Here is a 14,377-nt window from a genome sequence, read left to right as displayed (position 1 = left end):
AGGAGGTGGGCCAAATATGGCCCCAGGATTTCCCAATCCTGGGGCCACCTCCTTCCCCAAAAGTTTTAGCAAACGTTTCAACAGTTTTAGTTTCAGTTGGCTTTTAATAGCATACTCAAAACTGCAATTGCAAAAACTGCAATCACTGTCTCATATTGCTTAAGAACATCAGGCGAGGACGCTCAAAGAACTGTAACAGAGCATGCAAGGATAAACTCTTAAGAAAATAGAAATAAGAAAAAAAAACAGAAGAACCTTTGAACATGCTAAGTCAAGGAAGGATCCTTCACCAAGACAGCTGAGCCTGCAATAGATTCCAGGACAAAGTCATATGGACATAACATGGACAGTGACATAAGAAACAGATTGGACAAGCACTGAGACAGAGAAAAGAGGCTGTGGTTGGTGTAAATGTCCACAGACACAAGGGCAGCACCTGCAGTAGAGCTGGTGTCAACAGCCAGAGACAAACACTGCACCACTGTCTGAGAAAGAGGAAAGACAAGCAGCCAAACACACACACACACACACACACACACACACACACACACACACACACACACAGTCATGACCCTCACATTCATTGCAGACATAATCAGCCATGTACATATTCATACAAACAGTAGGCAGTGCCTTGGAACTATAAGGTCCTAGCTGTGCTCTGAGCTGGTCAGAGAAATTGAGTTTCATGTTTTTCACATCCCATTGAGCAACACTGATATGCAGCGTGATTCTATCTAAATTAAAAGCTCGAAAATGTGTCAAATCTACATATAATGTTAAGTTGGTACAGAATACGTGAATAACTCAATTTTGGAAAAAAACAAATAAATAATAATTTTTAAAAAAGTCAGATAGAACCTCATAACTCCAAGGTGCCAAGGCAGATTTCAGTGTAAGCTTCTGTTTAAGATAAAAGAAGAGACTATCTGGGGTTGACAGTGAGAATAGGTATGTTTTGAGTTTGGGTTTGAAATCTACCACTGAATTTACTTCACTACTTGCAAGGGAGAGAAAGAAAATACGGTGGGAGAACACTTTGCTGCCTGCTGACACCGAGGTGCCTTCTGCATCACTATCCAATGCCAAAGGGTCCCTTTGGTGTTGCTATCAGACACACAGGGGAGTGAAAAATGTCAGTATTTGACAATCTGAGAATAAAAATGCATTGTTGCATCCAGCCAGTATCCAGCACTCATTAACTCATTAATTTTTCAAAATGAACTGTCCCTGAGCTGTCCCTATAATATTCACAGGTCAGACCATTTCCCTGTTACTGTTTTGTTGCCAAGTTATTGCTGTCATTTATTCATTTTCAGTTCAATATCAAGTGTTCCGTTGCTTTTTTCTCATTATGTTTACCTTTAATTTGTCACTCATCTGCATATACTGGGCATGTGTGTGTGTTTGTGGTGTGTTATGTGGATACTGAGCAAACCACTAAACCCCTAACTAATACTGATGGGCAGCTTGGCACCTTTCATTCAGTGTGACTCTGTGTGTGAATATGAGAGTGAGTGTGTGAGTACAATACAAAAACACTATAGAAATGGACCATATCTATATATCACTATATGTATATGAATATGTATATTCATTCATTCACTTTCCAAGCTGCTTCCTCTAGTTAAGGTCACAGGGGTGCTGGACCCTACCCCAGCACTGTATCTATATCTATCTATAGCTATATATGTATCTATGAATCTATCTCTCCAATCTATCTATACATTTCTCTCTCTCTCTCTAGATACACACACACACACACACATATATATATATATATATAGAGAGAGAGAGAGAGAGAGAGAGAGAGAGAGAGAGAGAGAGAGAGAGAGAGAGAGAGAGAGAGAGAGAGAGAGAATTCACCAAATAGAAATACATTAAGTGTATTTCCTTCAGGCGCTGAATATGTCAACACACTGACATAAGGCCAATGTTAAAGCCAGAGTTTTTACCTGTCTTATTGGACAGTTTGAGGATCCAGGTATTTTTCCCATATTTGGTAAGACCGGGATCAGAGATAAACTGTTCGAAATACATCTGAAGGAAGTCTTTAGCCTGCTCAGCGATGACAAGCAGTGTGTATGTCTCTGCCTCTGCATGTCTGCCATCAGAATCTGAAAGCAAACATTTGAAAAAAGATTCTAAATAAGTGCCTTCTTTCAATCCCCAATTGTTCTTTGGATGAAAATATTCAAAGAAAATAGGTCTTACCTGCTTGACAGGGAATCAGTGTCTGTAATATCAATGACAGTTTAAGTTAGCATGCAAAATATGATAAAAAAAAAAAAGTGTGAGAAAAGACAAAGTGAAACAATAACCTTTTGTCCAGCAGGTTGGTTATTTGAAGATTTCCACTGGCTGATCTTCTCTTTGTCAGGACGAGGTAAGACTGGTGGTTTTTTCTTGATGTGTGCTTTGACATCCTCAGTCAATTTCACCTGAAGCTCCACCACTCCAAATGGCTCTTTGAAATCAATCTGGTGGGTTTTTTTGGACAAAACCTTTTGCAGTGCTGGAGAAGATAATTACAATGCATCAGTCCCAATCCTTTATGCCAAAGAACCATCTCATTATCAGATTTAGAAGGTGGAACACAAGGTGCAATGGCAGCTCGGTTCACGTTTACATAAACCCTGTCTTTTTGAAATCTTTGCATTAAATTGATCATGGATTTACATGTGCTTTTCCATTTGAAATCAATCCATGCAGACATGTAATAGAAGACTGGGGATAGTTGTAATACATTTTGTCTCAGCTCCTGTAACTGACAGTTTTCATGTTAGATGTCACATTCTGTCACAAAGTTCTCATATTTGATTGCTACATACAACAACCAGTCTGTTCACTACCACAGAGCAGAGCGGGACATGAGGAGTGCACTGCTGCAGACACGCCCCCCTGAGAGAGTCCCAGCACAGTAGCAAAGTGTGAGCTAGAGGCCCAAAGGAAACATCCTAGTCACCACACATCAGGCTAACAACCAAGTAAATGGGCAAAAAGTGCTTCACAAAATAAATTGAAACCAAGCTGTTTGTCTTAGCTTTGCTTGTTGTTGTTGTTGTTGTTGTTGTGGATCCAAAAAATTATGTCAACCGTGACTCAAAAATTGTGAGTTTTGTGATCCGTTGCACCCATACTACTTTGGGTAAGATGTAGGCCTAACATACGGTATTACAGTACTGATTAAAAAAATATGACAACAAACCCACCTGTGTCAGCCATGTCCATTCCTGGCTTTAGCAAAATGGTGAAATTAGTGAAGATGGATTACATCTTTACCAATTTACTACTTTTTTTTTTTTTTTTTTTTTTTAACCTGAAAGAACATTCTTTGATCTAATGTACATTCAGTCATTTTAACTTTAACAATATCAGGGTTAATATATACTTAGTCATCAAATGGTTTTCTTAGCTCTAAAACATTTTGGCTGTAAAACCTAGAGTTTGATTACGAAGCCATGAAAGTGTACACGGGACACGAAGAAGGAAATGAGTATGTAAGGTGGTGGTCACATGACTAAAGCATGCCTTAGCTGGCGGAACAGGTGCTGTCACAACTTAAATCATGTTACATTTGAACTTGTCAAACCATATATGGTACTATGAGCAACATCGGAAATTGGCACATTTGCATATACACACACATAGTCCTATAACTGATACATATTACAAACACACAACTACAAAATCTCTCCACTGTTTTATACCACCCGACACAAATAACACAGTTAACCTTTATACCACAGGACTGTTGAAGGGCCCTGGAGTGATACCAAAGGGCACTGAAAAAGTGACATGATAAGGAGCCCATACACACAGTGCTAAGTCTTTACAGGAACAGCTGATAAGCAGCACTGAACCACTCTAATGTGATAGCCCTGTCATTAAACTAGTGCAACAAACCCGCACAGTCATTCAAGCAACATTTTTACTTTCGTTTATGAATGCGAGCAGTATAGCCTATATAATATTTGTTGACTAGTTTGATCATCTCAATAGGAATTATTTACACCACATTTAATAATGTGTCATGTCCAGGCTGTGATTTAATCTGACAGAAAATCTCAAAGATTACCTGCGTCGTCGTTATATACAAGTAAAGCCCTTCTTGTATCGGCGGGATCCGCTTTCAGCTCGAGGATCTCTCCACCAGACCTCCGCTTGTTTTGGAAGTACAAGTCTAACTTAGCTTTAATTCGGTCCAGGTCGTCCGGTAGACCCTCTAAGGTGAGAGTTTTTGTCGACATTTTCAGGCTGGACACATGCAGCTACAGCCTCCGACTAAATGCTTGTAAAAAAAAACACACACACTCCACTCACTGGTATCGAGTGTCACTTTAACTTTCGCTTTTGATTTCTGCGCCTTCCGTTTGCGGTAATCCCCGTACAGTGACGGTGTGTGTCAAACTGATTTCAAGGCTCTTTTCCTGGGAAAATAAACCAGCAACATTCACAAGTGGACCAGGTAGGACGCCATAATTACTAAAGCAGTGGCTGTTGTGTTTATTCAAATCTTTGTAGCTGAATTTATCTAACTTTCCATTCGTTTCGTTTAGCTTCGTTTTCAAAATCATGTCGGACTTGAGGGACAGCCTGGTGAACGGCAAGGTACGGCATTTCTGCTTACTGTTTAAATGACCTCAATCGTCCCCTTACTATCTTATACATAAAGACGTTCTCTAGTCTACAGTAATGGGAAACTCAGACTTATTCTTACTGGCGTTTCCATTTCTTTTCTTTGATGGACACAGTGTCGCAAGCTAACCTCCATTTTGTCAGGAAAGCCATTTCTTTTACGAAAAGACACCAACTCGGCTGTCAGCAGCCGGAAAGCCAACACGGGCTTCTGCTCAGAGGCACAGCTACACAACTAAGGCACCAAAGTGCGTGAAAACACATCAGCTCTTCCCCCGCGATGTAGGGCTGATTTCCTGTAGGGGAGCGAGGGGTACAACCTAACGTTTCAGGCCAAAGGCAAAAAAATGTAGGATATGTAGGAGTTAGAGAACTCATTTTTGTATACAAGCAACATAGGGGAGAGTGGGGTAATTTGTGCCAAGGGGCAAGTAGTGCCACCCCTGTTATCTAGAAAACCATAGAAGAAGTTGGTCATGTGACCACATATTTTTGAAGAGGCATCCATTTCACTCATCCTGTAAAGAAGGGAGACACATGGCTTGAGAGGTAAGCACATTTCAGTTCAAAAGTAAGCTACACCATGAGTCTATACAGTTAACATGATGTTAGCTCAAAACAGCTGGGGGATGCATATTTTTCAAAATGGTGGGCCTGGGGTAAATTGTGCCAGTGGCACAACTTGTGATTATATACTATATATTACTTTCTTGTATTTTATTGTTATTGTACATTGTCTTCTTACCTTTGATCACTAAAACTATTCAGATTCAGATGAAGATGATTTGCAGGTGCTCATTTCTGAAATTTTTATTTTGTTCTGGGTATGTGTTCATGTGGTGCTAGGCCTTGTTATAGAAAAGTGGCCTGTGATCTTGTTAAAATAATAAATAAATGTTAAATAAAAAAAAATGTGTATTGAATTTGTTTTGCTTTTATATAGCATTATCATTTGTGAGATTAAAATTATCTGTTTTACTTCAATTATCAATGGCACAATTTACCCCAGTGTATTTTCTCTAATGGCACAATTTACCCTGCACCGGGGGCAAGTTGTGCCACAAAACCACTTTTTTTTCGAAAGCTATATTTCTCAAACAGTTTATATAAGATCCAAAGTGATTGTTCCCAGGGATGCACAACATCCTAAACTATATGTGCATATTTTAGTTGGAGGCATTACTGTAATCCCCTCACTTTAAAGGCACTTTAAGTAAAAAATTGGCACTATTTACCCCACTCTCCCCTACACATCTCTGCTACAAATGAACACTTTAACTTTGTTTCTAGAACCTACCATTTCCGTGGAATTTCACCCTAAGTGGAAGAAGAGAAATGTTACAATTTACTCCACAGGTGGGGTTAATTGTACCCCCCACCCCCACCCACACCCCGCGGTGCAGGGGGGTGAATGAATGAATGAATAAAGACAATCAACCCGTCCCACATGGGGTTATTCTGACACCACATAAATCATAACTCTGGCTTGTAAGCCTCACAGAAGAAAAAAATCTGTTAATACACTAGTTGGAGTATCTGTTTCAATATACACTAGCTACTAGAAAGAATACAGAAGAAATCCCATGATGATAGGGGCTCACATGTTATATCCACACACACATGCTCCACCTTGTGCACACACGCGTGCACACACGCACACACACGCATGCACACACACACACACACACACACACACACACACACACACAGCTACACTACGTAGCTAACGTTACTTTTATGTTAGTGATAAATATGCAGTTGTTTTTATTGTGGCTTAGTTGTAACACTGCGTTACAACCAACCCCACTGTGTAGTCACTGGTCTCAAACCTGACTAGCACTCACTATGAGTTAGCTAAATGTTTTGAATGTTTTAGGCAACATGATGCTTAATACGTTGATGTAAGATTGGATTCGGTAACGCACGCACACAGTTCAGTAGTCAAAAAATTAGAAAGGTAAAGAAATTCACTTACTTGGTGGTAAAACACACTTTTACATGTATCTCCTCAAAAATGCAGCCAATTCCCCCCAAAATTCGCGCTGGGCTCTCTTACGATCATGTGACGAAGTAACCAGAAGCACTTGCCGGTTGACCTTGTGCAACTACCTAAAAAGTCCGTGTTACAACTCACCCCACGTTAGTTTCTACCCCGCGCTCCCCTACACTCAACTGGAGTTGATGACTTTAAGTTTCAGTGGAAAGTAAAAGGAATCAGCCTGGGGTCTGAGGACAGCAGTCCTTAGGTCTTAGTCAGGGTGGTGGTCACATTGAGTTGAAAACCCCTGGTCTAAATTATGTGGGAGGAAAAAGGACAGGAGCACATAAGACTGGTGCATGTCCGATAATGGGTTTTTAGGAAACTACCCTACAACTACCCTGTGTCACTCTATTGAATGAATGAAATAATTATGGTAATAATGTTAATGGTCATTCCTTTTGCTCTCAGATGGATGGTGGTTTAGACGCAGACAGTGAACTTGCAGAGGCCAAGAGAGAGCTGGAGACATGGAAGGTAGGATTTAAATTTTTGAAATAATTAGTTACCATATTACATGATAAGATTCTAGCGTGCGTGTGTGTGTGTGTGTGTGTATGTGTGTTTGTGTGTGTACACTAGGGCTGTCCCCTGAGAGTTGGTGAGTTGAATTGTTAGTCACTGACCTTCAACTCAGAAGGAGTAATAACAAAGTTGCGTTTTTTTTTTTTTTTGTAGTATATGACAGTAAAAGGAAACAGTCTCCTGAAAATGCACTGGAACTACATTAAAATGGTGTATTGGGGCCACTTTGCATTTGTGAAATATTGCATTAAGAATCTGTCTTAGGTCTTCAAGTGCAATTTCTTTTAGTACAGTCACAGCCAAAATACTAAACAAATCCTCAAAAAAAAGCCATTAAAATTTTAAAATTGATTGGTTCCATAAAAATACATAAGACATTTTGAGTATTGGGTAATTTTGGTACCAGTGATGAAGGTCATTCTTTTTATTAAAAGACACAATTTTTGTTGCCAAGCTTTGTGTCTATATAAAGCCAGCACATCTGAAAGTTCTTCAGACACAAAAATGGCTAAAACAAGGAACCTAACGCAGGAAACACGCCTGAAGATAAAGATTCTCAGCCAGGAAGGGTACAGCTGCTGCCAGATAGCCAGGAAGTGCAGATGCAGTCTTTCAGCAGTTGGATACACTCTGCAGAAATACAGATGAACCAACCTCTGTCACGGCAGTGTCTCTTCAGAGTCCAGATGCTGAGGAGGAGATTGAGACTCTGGGCTCAAACCACCAGGATTTCCTTCTGGCTGAATCCCACAGAAGAAGACTAGTTTTCCTATTTTTTTTCTCACAAATTTGTGAATTTTTAAGTATTTTTCTCACAAATTTGTGCCATTTTCTCATAAATTTACCACTTTGATATGAGAGAATATCCAAGCTTTTTCTAGTGAATTTGTGACTCATAAAACTTAAACTCAAAAAGTTTTTTTTTCACGGAGTCTGAAATACCTATAAGCATTAACAACAACAACATGAGCATTAAGTGTTCATCTCAAGTTTAGGAGGATGATTGCATTTGAATAAATGATTTCTTAAAAATGGTCCTGGTAATGTATGGCCTCCTGTAAAGTCTCCCAAAGCCTAAGGTCTAACAATGTGGCCATCTGTCTATCTATCTATCTATTATATATGTATCTTTTTTTATATGCTTTCTTTATTTTAAAGACAAAAGTGGAGAAAGCTGATGATGTGAAAGCGCGGGTGCTTTTGGAAAAACTTGCCGAGGATGAATCCAAGATGAAGGCCCAAAAGGACATGACTGCTATTTGCAAAAAACAAGAGCAATGCCAGCAAGATTTCCGTAAAACCATGGAGGCAATTAAGGTGCATATGGCTTCTCTCAGTCCTATAACCTACTCTCACACGCTTACATAACAGCTATACCTGCATTAGAAGAAGTAACTAATGACACTGCAGTACTGTAACACTACATTGTTGCACTAAATTTGTTTTATCATTTTCATAGCATGAGATTGTCGGCCTCGAGACAGGTAACCAGGTTTTGATGGAAAAACTGAAGAGATACCAGGATGAACTAGAATCTAAAGGAGCTGAGTCAGCTCACCTTAAGAAAAAATTTAAGGTAGGAAGACAGCGAGCTCAGCAGCATTTTTCCTGTAACAGCATGGTTGATTTTGTTATTCAGTTTGTTACTCTAACCGTCCAGATTGATGCCCAAATCCTGGACACAGAGGTCAATTTCACCGGTCCGGAGAAAGATGAGAATGAGGACAGTGGACTGCAAATCAAAGGAGTGTTCACCATCAGTCAGAGACCTGTTGTGCTGCTCCAGGGAGGACAGGCACTCATCACATTTGAAGAAGAAAAAGGTGAGGTGCTTCGGTTATACTGCCACACAGTTATGAAGCTGCTGAGGAGAAAAATCATACAGTTTCAGTTTCTTGTTTGGTTTGTTTAGCTTCACACCAAGGTTATTATAGTTCACTAAAACTGGATGTGAAAAAGCATTTTCGTTAACTGAATTAAAAAGAATAACTAGATTTTTGGAAACAAACAAAACAAAACACGAACTGAAACAACAACATTGTGCACATACAAAACTAACTGAAATAAAATAAAATCATAGAGAAAATGTTTTTAGTTTTTGTCTTTTAGTAAGTTTGGTCAAAAGTGTTGAGCACAGCAACATGAGTTTGCGTTGGTGCTGAGGGTTATTGAGACTGGGACGTCGACATGACTTGGAAATCAATGGCATTCATAAAGAGTTGTGGATTACCTATTATGTCCTTCTTAAATCTTGAGGCTGATACCACCCATATCAAAATAATAATAATAATAATGAAAAAAACTAAAAGTAATACTGAAACTATTAGAAACACCTAAAACTAAACATTTTTAAACAATAAAAACTAAACTGAAACCAGAAAACCCACTTTGGAAACGAAACTGAATTGAAAACAAAAATTAAAAACAAAATAAAAATAAAAACTAAGGAAAAATACAAAACTATAATAACTAGTTCACACTGGACAATCCCACAGGGTTCCTACGCAATCTGGGATAGGATGAAAAAGTATGGAGTATGATTTTGATCATTTCCATGTCTGTAAATATGTGGGAAAAGGAGGAAAACTATTGTCTCTGTGTACACTTTTCTAAAATATGTGATTTATAAAATCATATCAAATAAATCATAGGCCCCCTTTACACCTAGTATTAACATGAGTCTCATATCCAGAATGTATCTGAATATGTTTAAGATGGATTACCTGGCATTAATATGCACCTTCTTAGACATGGGTTACCACCGATTTTGTACTTGTGTAGCTATACTTATGAGGACAAACGAGAAACAACTGTTGTTGTGAGGACAATTTGGGTTTTATGTGTACCTCTGGGGTGAGAAAAGAGATTTTTATCGGAAAAAGAATGATCTTTTACAGAGTGGCAATGAAAATGCTGTTGGTGTTTTATTTAAGATGAGGAAGCAGGAGGTTGCTGTTGCTGTTCCGGATGGTTCTTGTTCTGAGGGGTTCCTCCAGTTCAGTCTTCTTTTCTTGAGGAAGTCTTCAGAAGATGTCCTCTTGTAGAAAGTCTCAGTCTTCACTGTAGATCTCAGTTGTTGCTGTCAGGAGAAGTGATTTTGTGAGGGTTTGGTCAGGGTTAGGGTCAGGCATAAGCTGGTTATGGCTAGGATTAGGGAAATGCTGGAGAGGATGAATGTAAGTCAATACAGTGTCCCCAGAAGTACAGTAAAACTAACGTGTGTGTGTGTGTGTGTGTGCGCGTGTGCATGTGTGTGTGAATACCATGCTTGTCTTGCTTAACAGTGAGCATATTAAATCTCAGCTTGTAGAAGTCATTCACCATGCTTGCTGTCTGCCCTCCCTAGTGCAGTTTGGATGGAAGAATATTAAGGGAATAACAGATGATGTGATTTTATTGTCTGACTCTGATGTTTTTATCTCTTCTAGTGGCTTCTCAGATTTTGAGAATGGCCAAGTGCTCTGTGACTTGTGAAAAAAACACTTTGGATGTGAAACCAAAAAGGCTGACTTTGGATCCCTCTGCCAAGTTTGAGGTGTGTTATCATTCAGTAAATAATGTCCTTTAAACAACCACACCAGTCTTTTTTGCCCATTTAATACAATTTCCCCACATTTTACATTACAACAAACCATTTTGCAGATCTTGTAGGGGTATTAAAGATTTCACAACATATAACCAAAATACCTCAGTTCCCCATTATGAATTTTTGATTGAAACACCCACCTTCTAATGTTCTGCTTCTGTGTCTAACAAACTTATCAACATTCATAAATCACAGAACTGATGATTTTATGTGTTTTTTTTTTTTATGTGTCTGTTTCAATCCTACCCGATTTCAAGTCATCAAAACACAAGAGTGCTGCTACTTTTAGGAAAACTAATGTGGACAACAAAGTTTATACATTTTGTAGACATTACACTGAACAGCCAAAATTACTGGTATGACCTCTAACCTTGAGGAGATGTCAGTCACACCATCTTTTAAAAATACCCTTTGCCCATGTATGTGGAAACTAAATCACATTTTGCGGCCTAAATTATTTTCGAGTTTAGATCTTCCACCTGTGTAACCGGCGTGTGCTGACATCACTGTGTACTTGTACCACAGGTCCACCTCAGTGTCTCTAAGAAGGATCTCAAGTTCTTCCATCTGCCACCTTCCATGCCAGAGGAGCGAATGAGGGACCGTGTGGAGATAAGCTTCTCCAGGCCCAGCAGAGGGGGAGGAGAGGTGGAGAAAGTTGACTATGACAAGAAGACTGGCACCGGCCAAATCACCTTCCTTCACACTGGAGGTACAGCTGTGTGTGTTTTCATTTGTACAGTATGTATCTGTAATGGGAATCTGCTGTGTGCCATGTTTAATAATGCACTCATTGTCACGCTAAGAGTATAATTACTGTAAACACATGAAACCATGGTGGAGGTGACTGGTAGTCCCCATCTCAAATCAGTGTTACTATCAGTGCTAGTGCTTTTCCAAATTAAAGGAATAGTCCACCTACAGTGTTGTGTTCCAGCACACTGATTGGCCAGTTTTTGTTTCCTCATAAAACAATGGTGTGTAATCTGCATAGTTGCTGAGAACCTGGCTGTGAGAGGGAAGTACCTGGTGGATCTGGACTCTGAAGTGAATGTGAAAGTTGGCCCTGTTTACAGCTACCAGCTGCAGAAGTTTCAGGTAAGGCTCAAAAACTGGTTCAGCTGTCCCTCCCAACAGTTCTGTGTTGAGCCAAGTCTGAACGAGTCAACCTTACATTCAGTCTCACCTTCTGGAACTGTTCTGGGATCTTTATTTTCCACTATCTGTATTTTGCATGGTGATTAGGTGTGCTTTCTACTCATAGGTCGTAGATCCATCAGCTTAGCCACCATAGGCGACAGACATAGAAATGACCTTGAGTTTTGGTGATCATATCTCCAAAAGGACAATATTATGAATATCAGTGATTTACCCCAACTGCCACCACTGATGCAAATCCTGGCTTTGGACACGATAACTCAAATAGTTTTTTTATTTGAATCTTTTCAACTTTGTGCGTGGAAGAACCTGATAACTCCATATCTTTTTATTGACATGTTTTCAAAATTTGCTGTGTAGGGACGTGGTCAAAAGGTGTCACAGAGTATTCAGGTTGTTTTGGGGGGAAATACCTGCTATTGTTCTCCGAGAGCACATCTACCCCACCTGTAGACGGGCTTTTATTTTTAAAGATGATATTAAAAAAATGACTTAAAGTTTTTCTCATTTTAATTTTTGGGGGAGTTTTATGGTAAATGTCTTGTAATTTAATCTAAATATATAATTGAAATAACTAAAAACAGTTTTCTTCTAATGTCATAATTTTTTCACTAATTGTTTTTACATTTTTTTGTTAATGTTTTACTAGTGTTGTGGTTTTTTTTTTTTTGGTTGTTTTTTTTTTTTGGCCCTAATTTTCAGATTTTTTTTTCCTTTGTTTTTTTCTTTGCTAATTGTCTGGTCATGTTTTGCTAATTTTCTGGTAATTTTCTTGTAACTTTTCGAAATTCGTTTGAGTGCCTTGACCTGGGCTATTTGTGCCACACTCTCCTATTTTTGTGGCCACAAGTTTCCCTCTTCTTTCTCTCTCTTTTTTCTTTTTTCTGTTATTCAGAATACATTTAAGACCCCTTGGTAGCTCAGTGTGTGTCACATGTTAAGGCTGAGTCCTGATCACAGTGTCTTGGGTTCAAATCAGACCTCAGGTCATATGCTACACGTCATTTTCTCTCTCTCCAAAGCCTTTCCTTGCTCTGCTGTGACAGTAAATAAAGCAGAAATGTGTAAAAAAAAAAAAATCATCTTGAAAAAAAAAAACAAACAAAACATTTTGAGCCACAGCCACCTTATTAGCGTGTCTTGATCTTCCTCTTCTGACTTGGAATGCACTGCCAGCTCATACTGGCTCAGCAGGGTTTTTCCTCACTGCCAGGACCGGTAGTGCTACTGGTTCTGGTGTTATGAAATGTCAATATGTCCTTCCTTGTAAAGGCTACATTTCATGTAAAGGCTACATTTCAATTCATGTCATCACACCCGTGCACAGCATGTCTCTGTCTGTCCATAGTGGCATACATCAAAGATTGATAGTGTAAAAAATGACAGCTTGTCATAAACTGAAATATCAAATTCAGTCTAACCTTTTACCAATGAAAGATTATCTGCATAAATTAGCAGCAACCCCCCGCGACCCTTGTGAGGATAAGCGGTTTGGACAATGGATGGATGGATGGATGAAAGTGTGGCCAGATCAGTAAGAGGCCAGTTGGTTTTGGCCTCAGAAAGCCTAATGAGTGCATCACTACAGTTAAAATCAGAGAAAACGGGGGGTTTGAGGCAGCAGGAAGAGATATGGCCTTGCTGACATCATGATTTTATTTCAGACCTTCTGTGGTGCTCCAAAGCGCACCATCCTCCTGGATGACATTGAGGACATGGGAGATGAGGAAGACCTGCAGGACCACCTGGAAATCCACTTCCAGAAGCCTAGCAACTACGGCGGTGAGATAGAGAGCATCAAGTACATCTCCACCGGGAGGAGACTCCAGGCTTTCTTCTGTGAGGACACAGCTGAGATGGAGGCTTAAGATAGAAGGTGGCTTTTTAACTAACATGATAAACAGCTCCTCTTCATGTATCCATAATATCTGAGGCTGCCCTCCTGGTGTTATTCTTTCCCCACCCGCATTCCAGGAAGACCTGCCCCTACTATCGCTCTGATTAGCTAGTACTCAATGCCACTCCTTGTCTTAGTTGGGAAGGTGAGGGTGGGGTGGGGGTGGGGCAGGGAGGGGGGTTATGACACCCACTAAGGAGACTGGAAACGTGCCATTTCATTGTCACAGCTTGGTTAGGGATAGAGTGAAGTTAGGATTAGGGTCAGTCAGAGGCAGAGTACACAATCCGGATGGGAAAAAAACAGGCCCCTCTGTATTGACAAAAATAGAAGAAAATATTTTTAGTATGCTTTAGTATAGTAGCTTTTATTATGCATAATCTACAAAATCTATATACTTCACTTATCTGCCTATCTTTTCCCAAAGTAAGCAGTCATGTTTTAGAACTCCAATATTATTTCTCCTCCCTTTTATCCAGCCATTGTTTTCCATTCATTCCCCTATGATATGAAAATGGACCTTCAGAGACTCCAA

The 14,377-nt window shown here is 39.5% G+C and overlaps 2 protein-coding genes across 4 annotated transcripts in view; one reads left to right on the top strand and one right to left on the bottom strand.

Moving 5' to 3' along the window:
• Positions 1-4,298, bottom strand: part of parp14rs3 (poly(ADP-ribose) polymerase family member 14-related sequence 3) — a 27,220-nt gene extending 22,922 nt beyond the window's left edge. For both annotated transcript variants that reach the window (XM_030081192.1, XM_030081194.1), the window contains exons 1-4: positions 4,079-4,298; positions 2,322-2,515; positions 2,215-2,236; positions 1,956-2,117 (exon numbers count right to left, since the gene is read on the bottom strand). In XM_030081192.1, coding sequence (XP_029937052.1) covers positions 1,956-2,117; positions 2,215-2,236; positions 2,322-2,515; positions 4,079-4,250 — 550 coding nt within the window. In that variant the 5' untranslated portion in view covers positions 4,251-4,298. The remainder of the gene's footprint in view (positions 1-1,955; positions 2,118-2,214; positions 2,237-2,321; positions 2,516-4,078) is intronic.
• nmi (N-myc (and STAT) interactor) lies at positions 4,165-14,377 on the top strand. 2 transcript variants are annotated; one of them, XM_030081225.1, is made up of 11 exons: positions 4,165-4,230; positions 4,394-4,468; positions 4,560-4,611; positions 7,088-7,153; positions 8,360-8,518; positions 8,661-8,777; positions 8,862-9,024; positions 10,630-10,736; positions 11,313-11,499; positions 11,782-11,885; positions 13,610-14,377. In XM_030081225.1, exons 3-11 carry the CDS (start codon positions 4,576-4,578, stop codon positions 13,811-13,813), a joined length of 1,143 nt encoding a protein of 380 aa, XP_029937085.1. In that variant the 5' UTR covers positions 4,165-4,230; positions 4,394-4,468; positions 4,560-4,575; the 3' UTR covers positions 13,814-14,377. The 2 variants fall into 2 exon arrangements, with proteins under 2 accessions (XP_029937085.1, XP_029937084.1); XM_030081224.1 differs by lacking the exon at positions 4,165-4,230 and having other exon boundaries at positions 4,355-4,468.

The sequence above is a fragment of the Myripristis murdjan genome, chromosome 21 (assembly GCF_902150065.1).
Source record: "Myripristis murdjan chromosome 21, fMyrMur1.1, whole genome shotgun sequence".
NCBI classification, from domain to species: Eukaryota; Metazoa; Chordata; class Actinopteri; order Holocentriformes; family Holocentridae; genus Myripristis; species Myripristis murdjan.
The sequence above is the reverse complement of the archived record's forward strand: the minus strand, read 5'-3'. Positions and strand labels throughout refer to the sequence as shown.

Bases quoted from the DNA above. Each gene is read 5' to 3' on its own strand.
- nmi (XM_030081225.1), top strand. From the start codon at position 4,576: ATGTCGGACTTGAGGGACAGCCTGGTGAACGGCAAG. The intron at 8,519-8,660 runs GTGCATATGGCT...TCATTTTCATAG, and splicing joins AAACCATGGAGGCAATTAAG to CATGAGATTGTCGGCCTCGA. The intron at 10,737-11,312 runs GTGTGTTATCAT...CTTGTACCACAG, and splicing joins ATCCCTCTGCCAAGTTTGAG to GTCCACCTCAGTGTCTCTAA.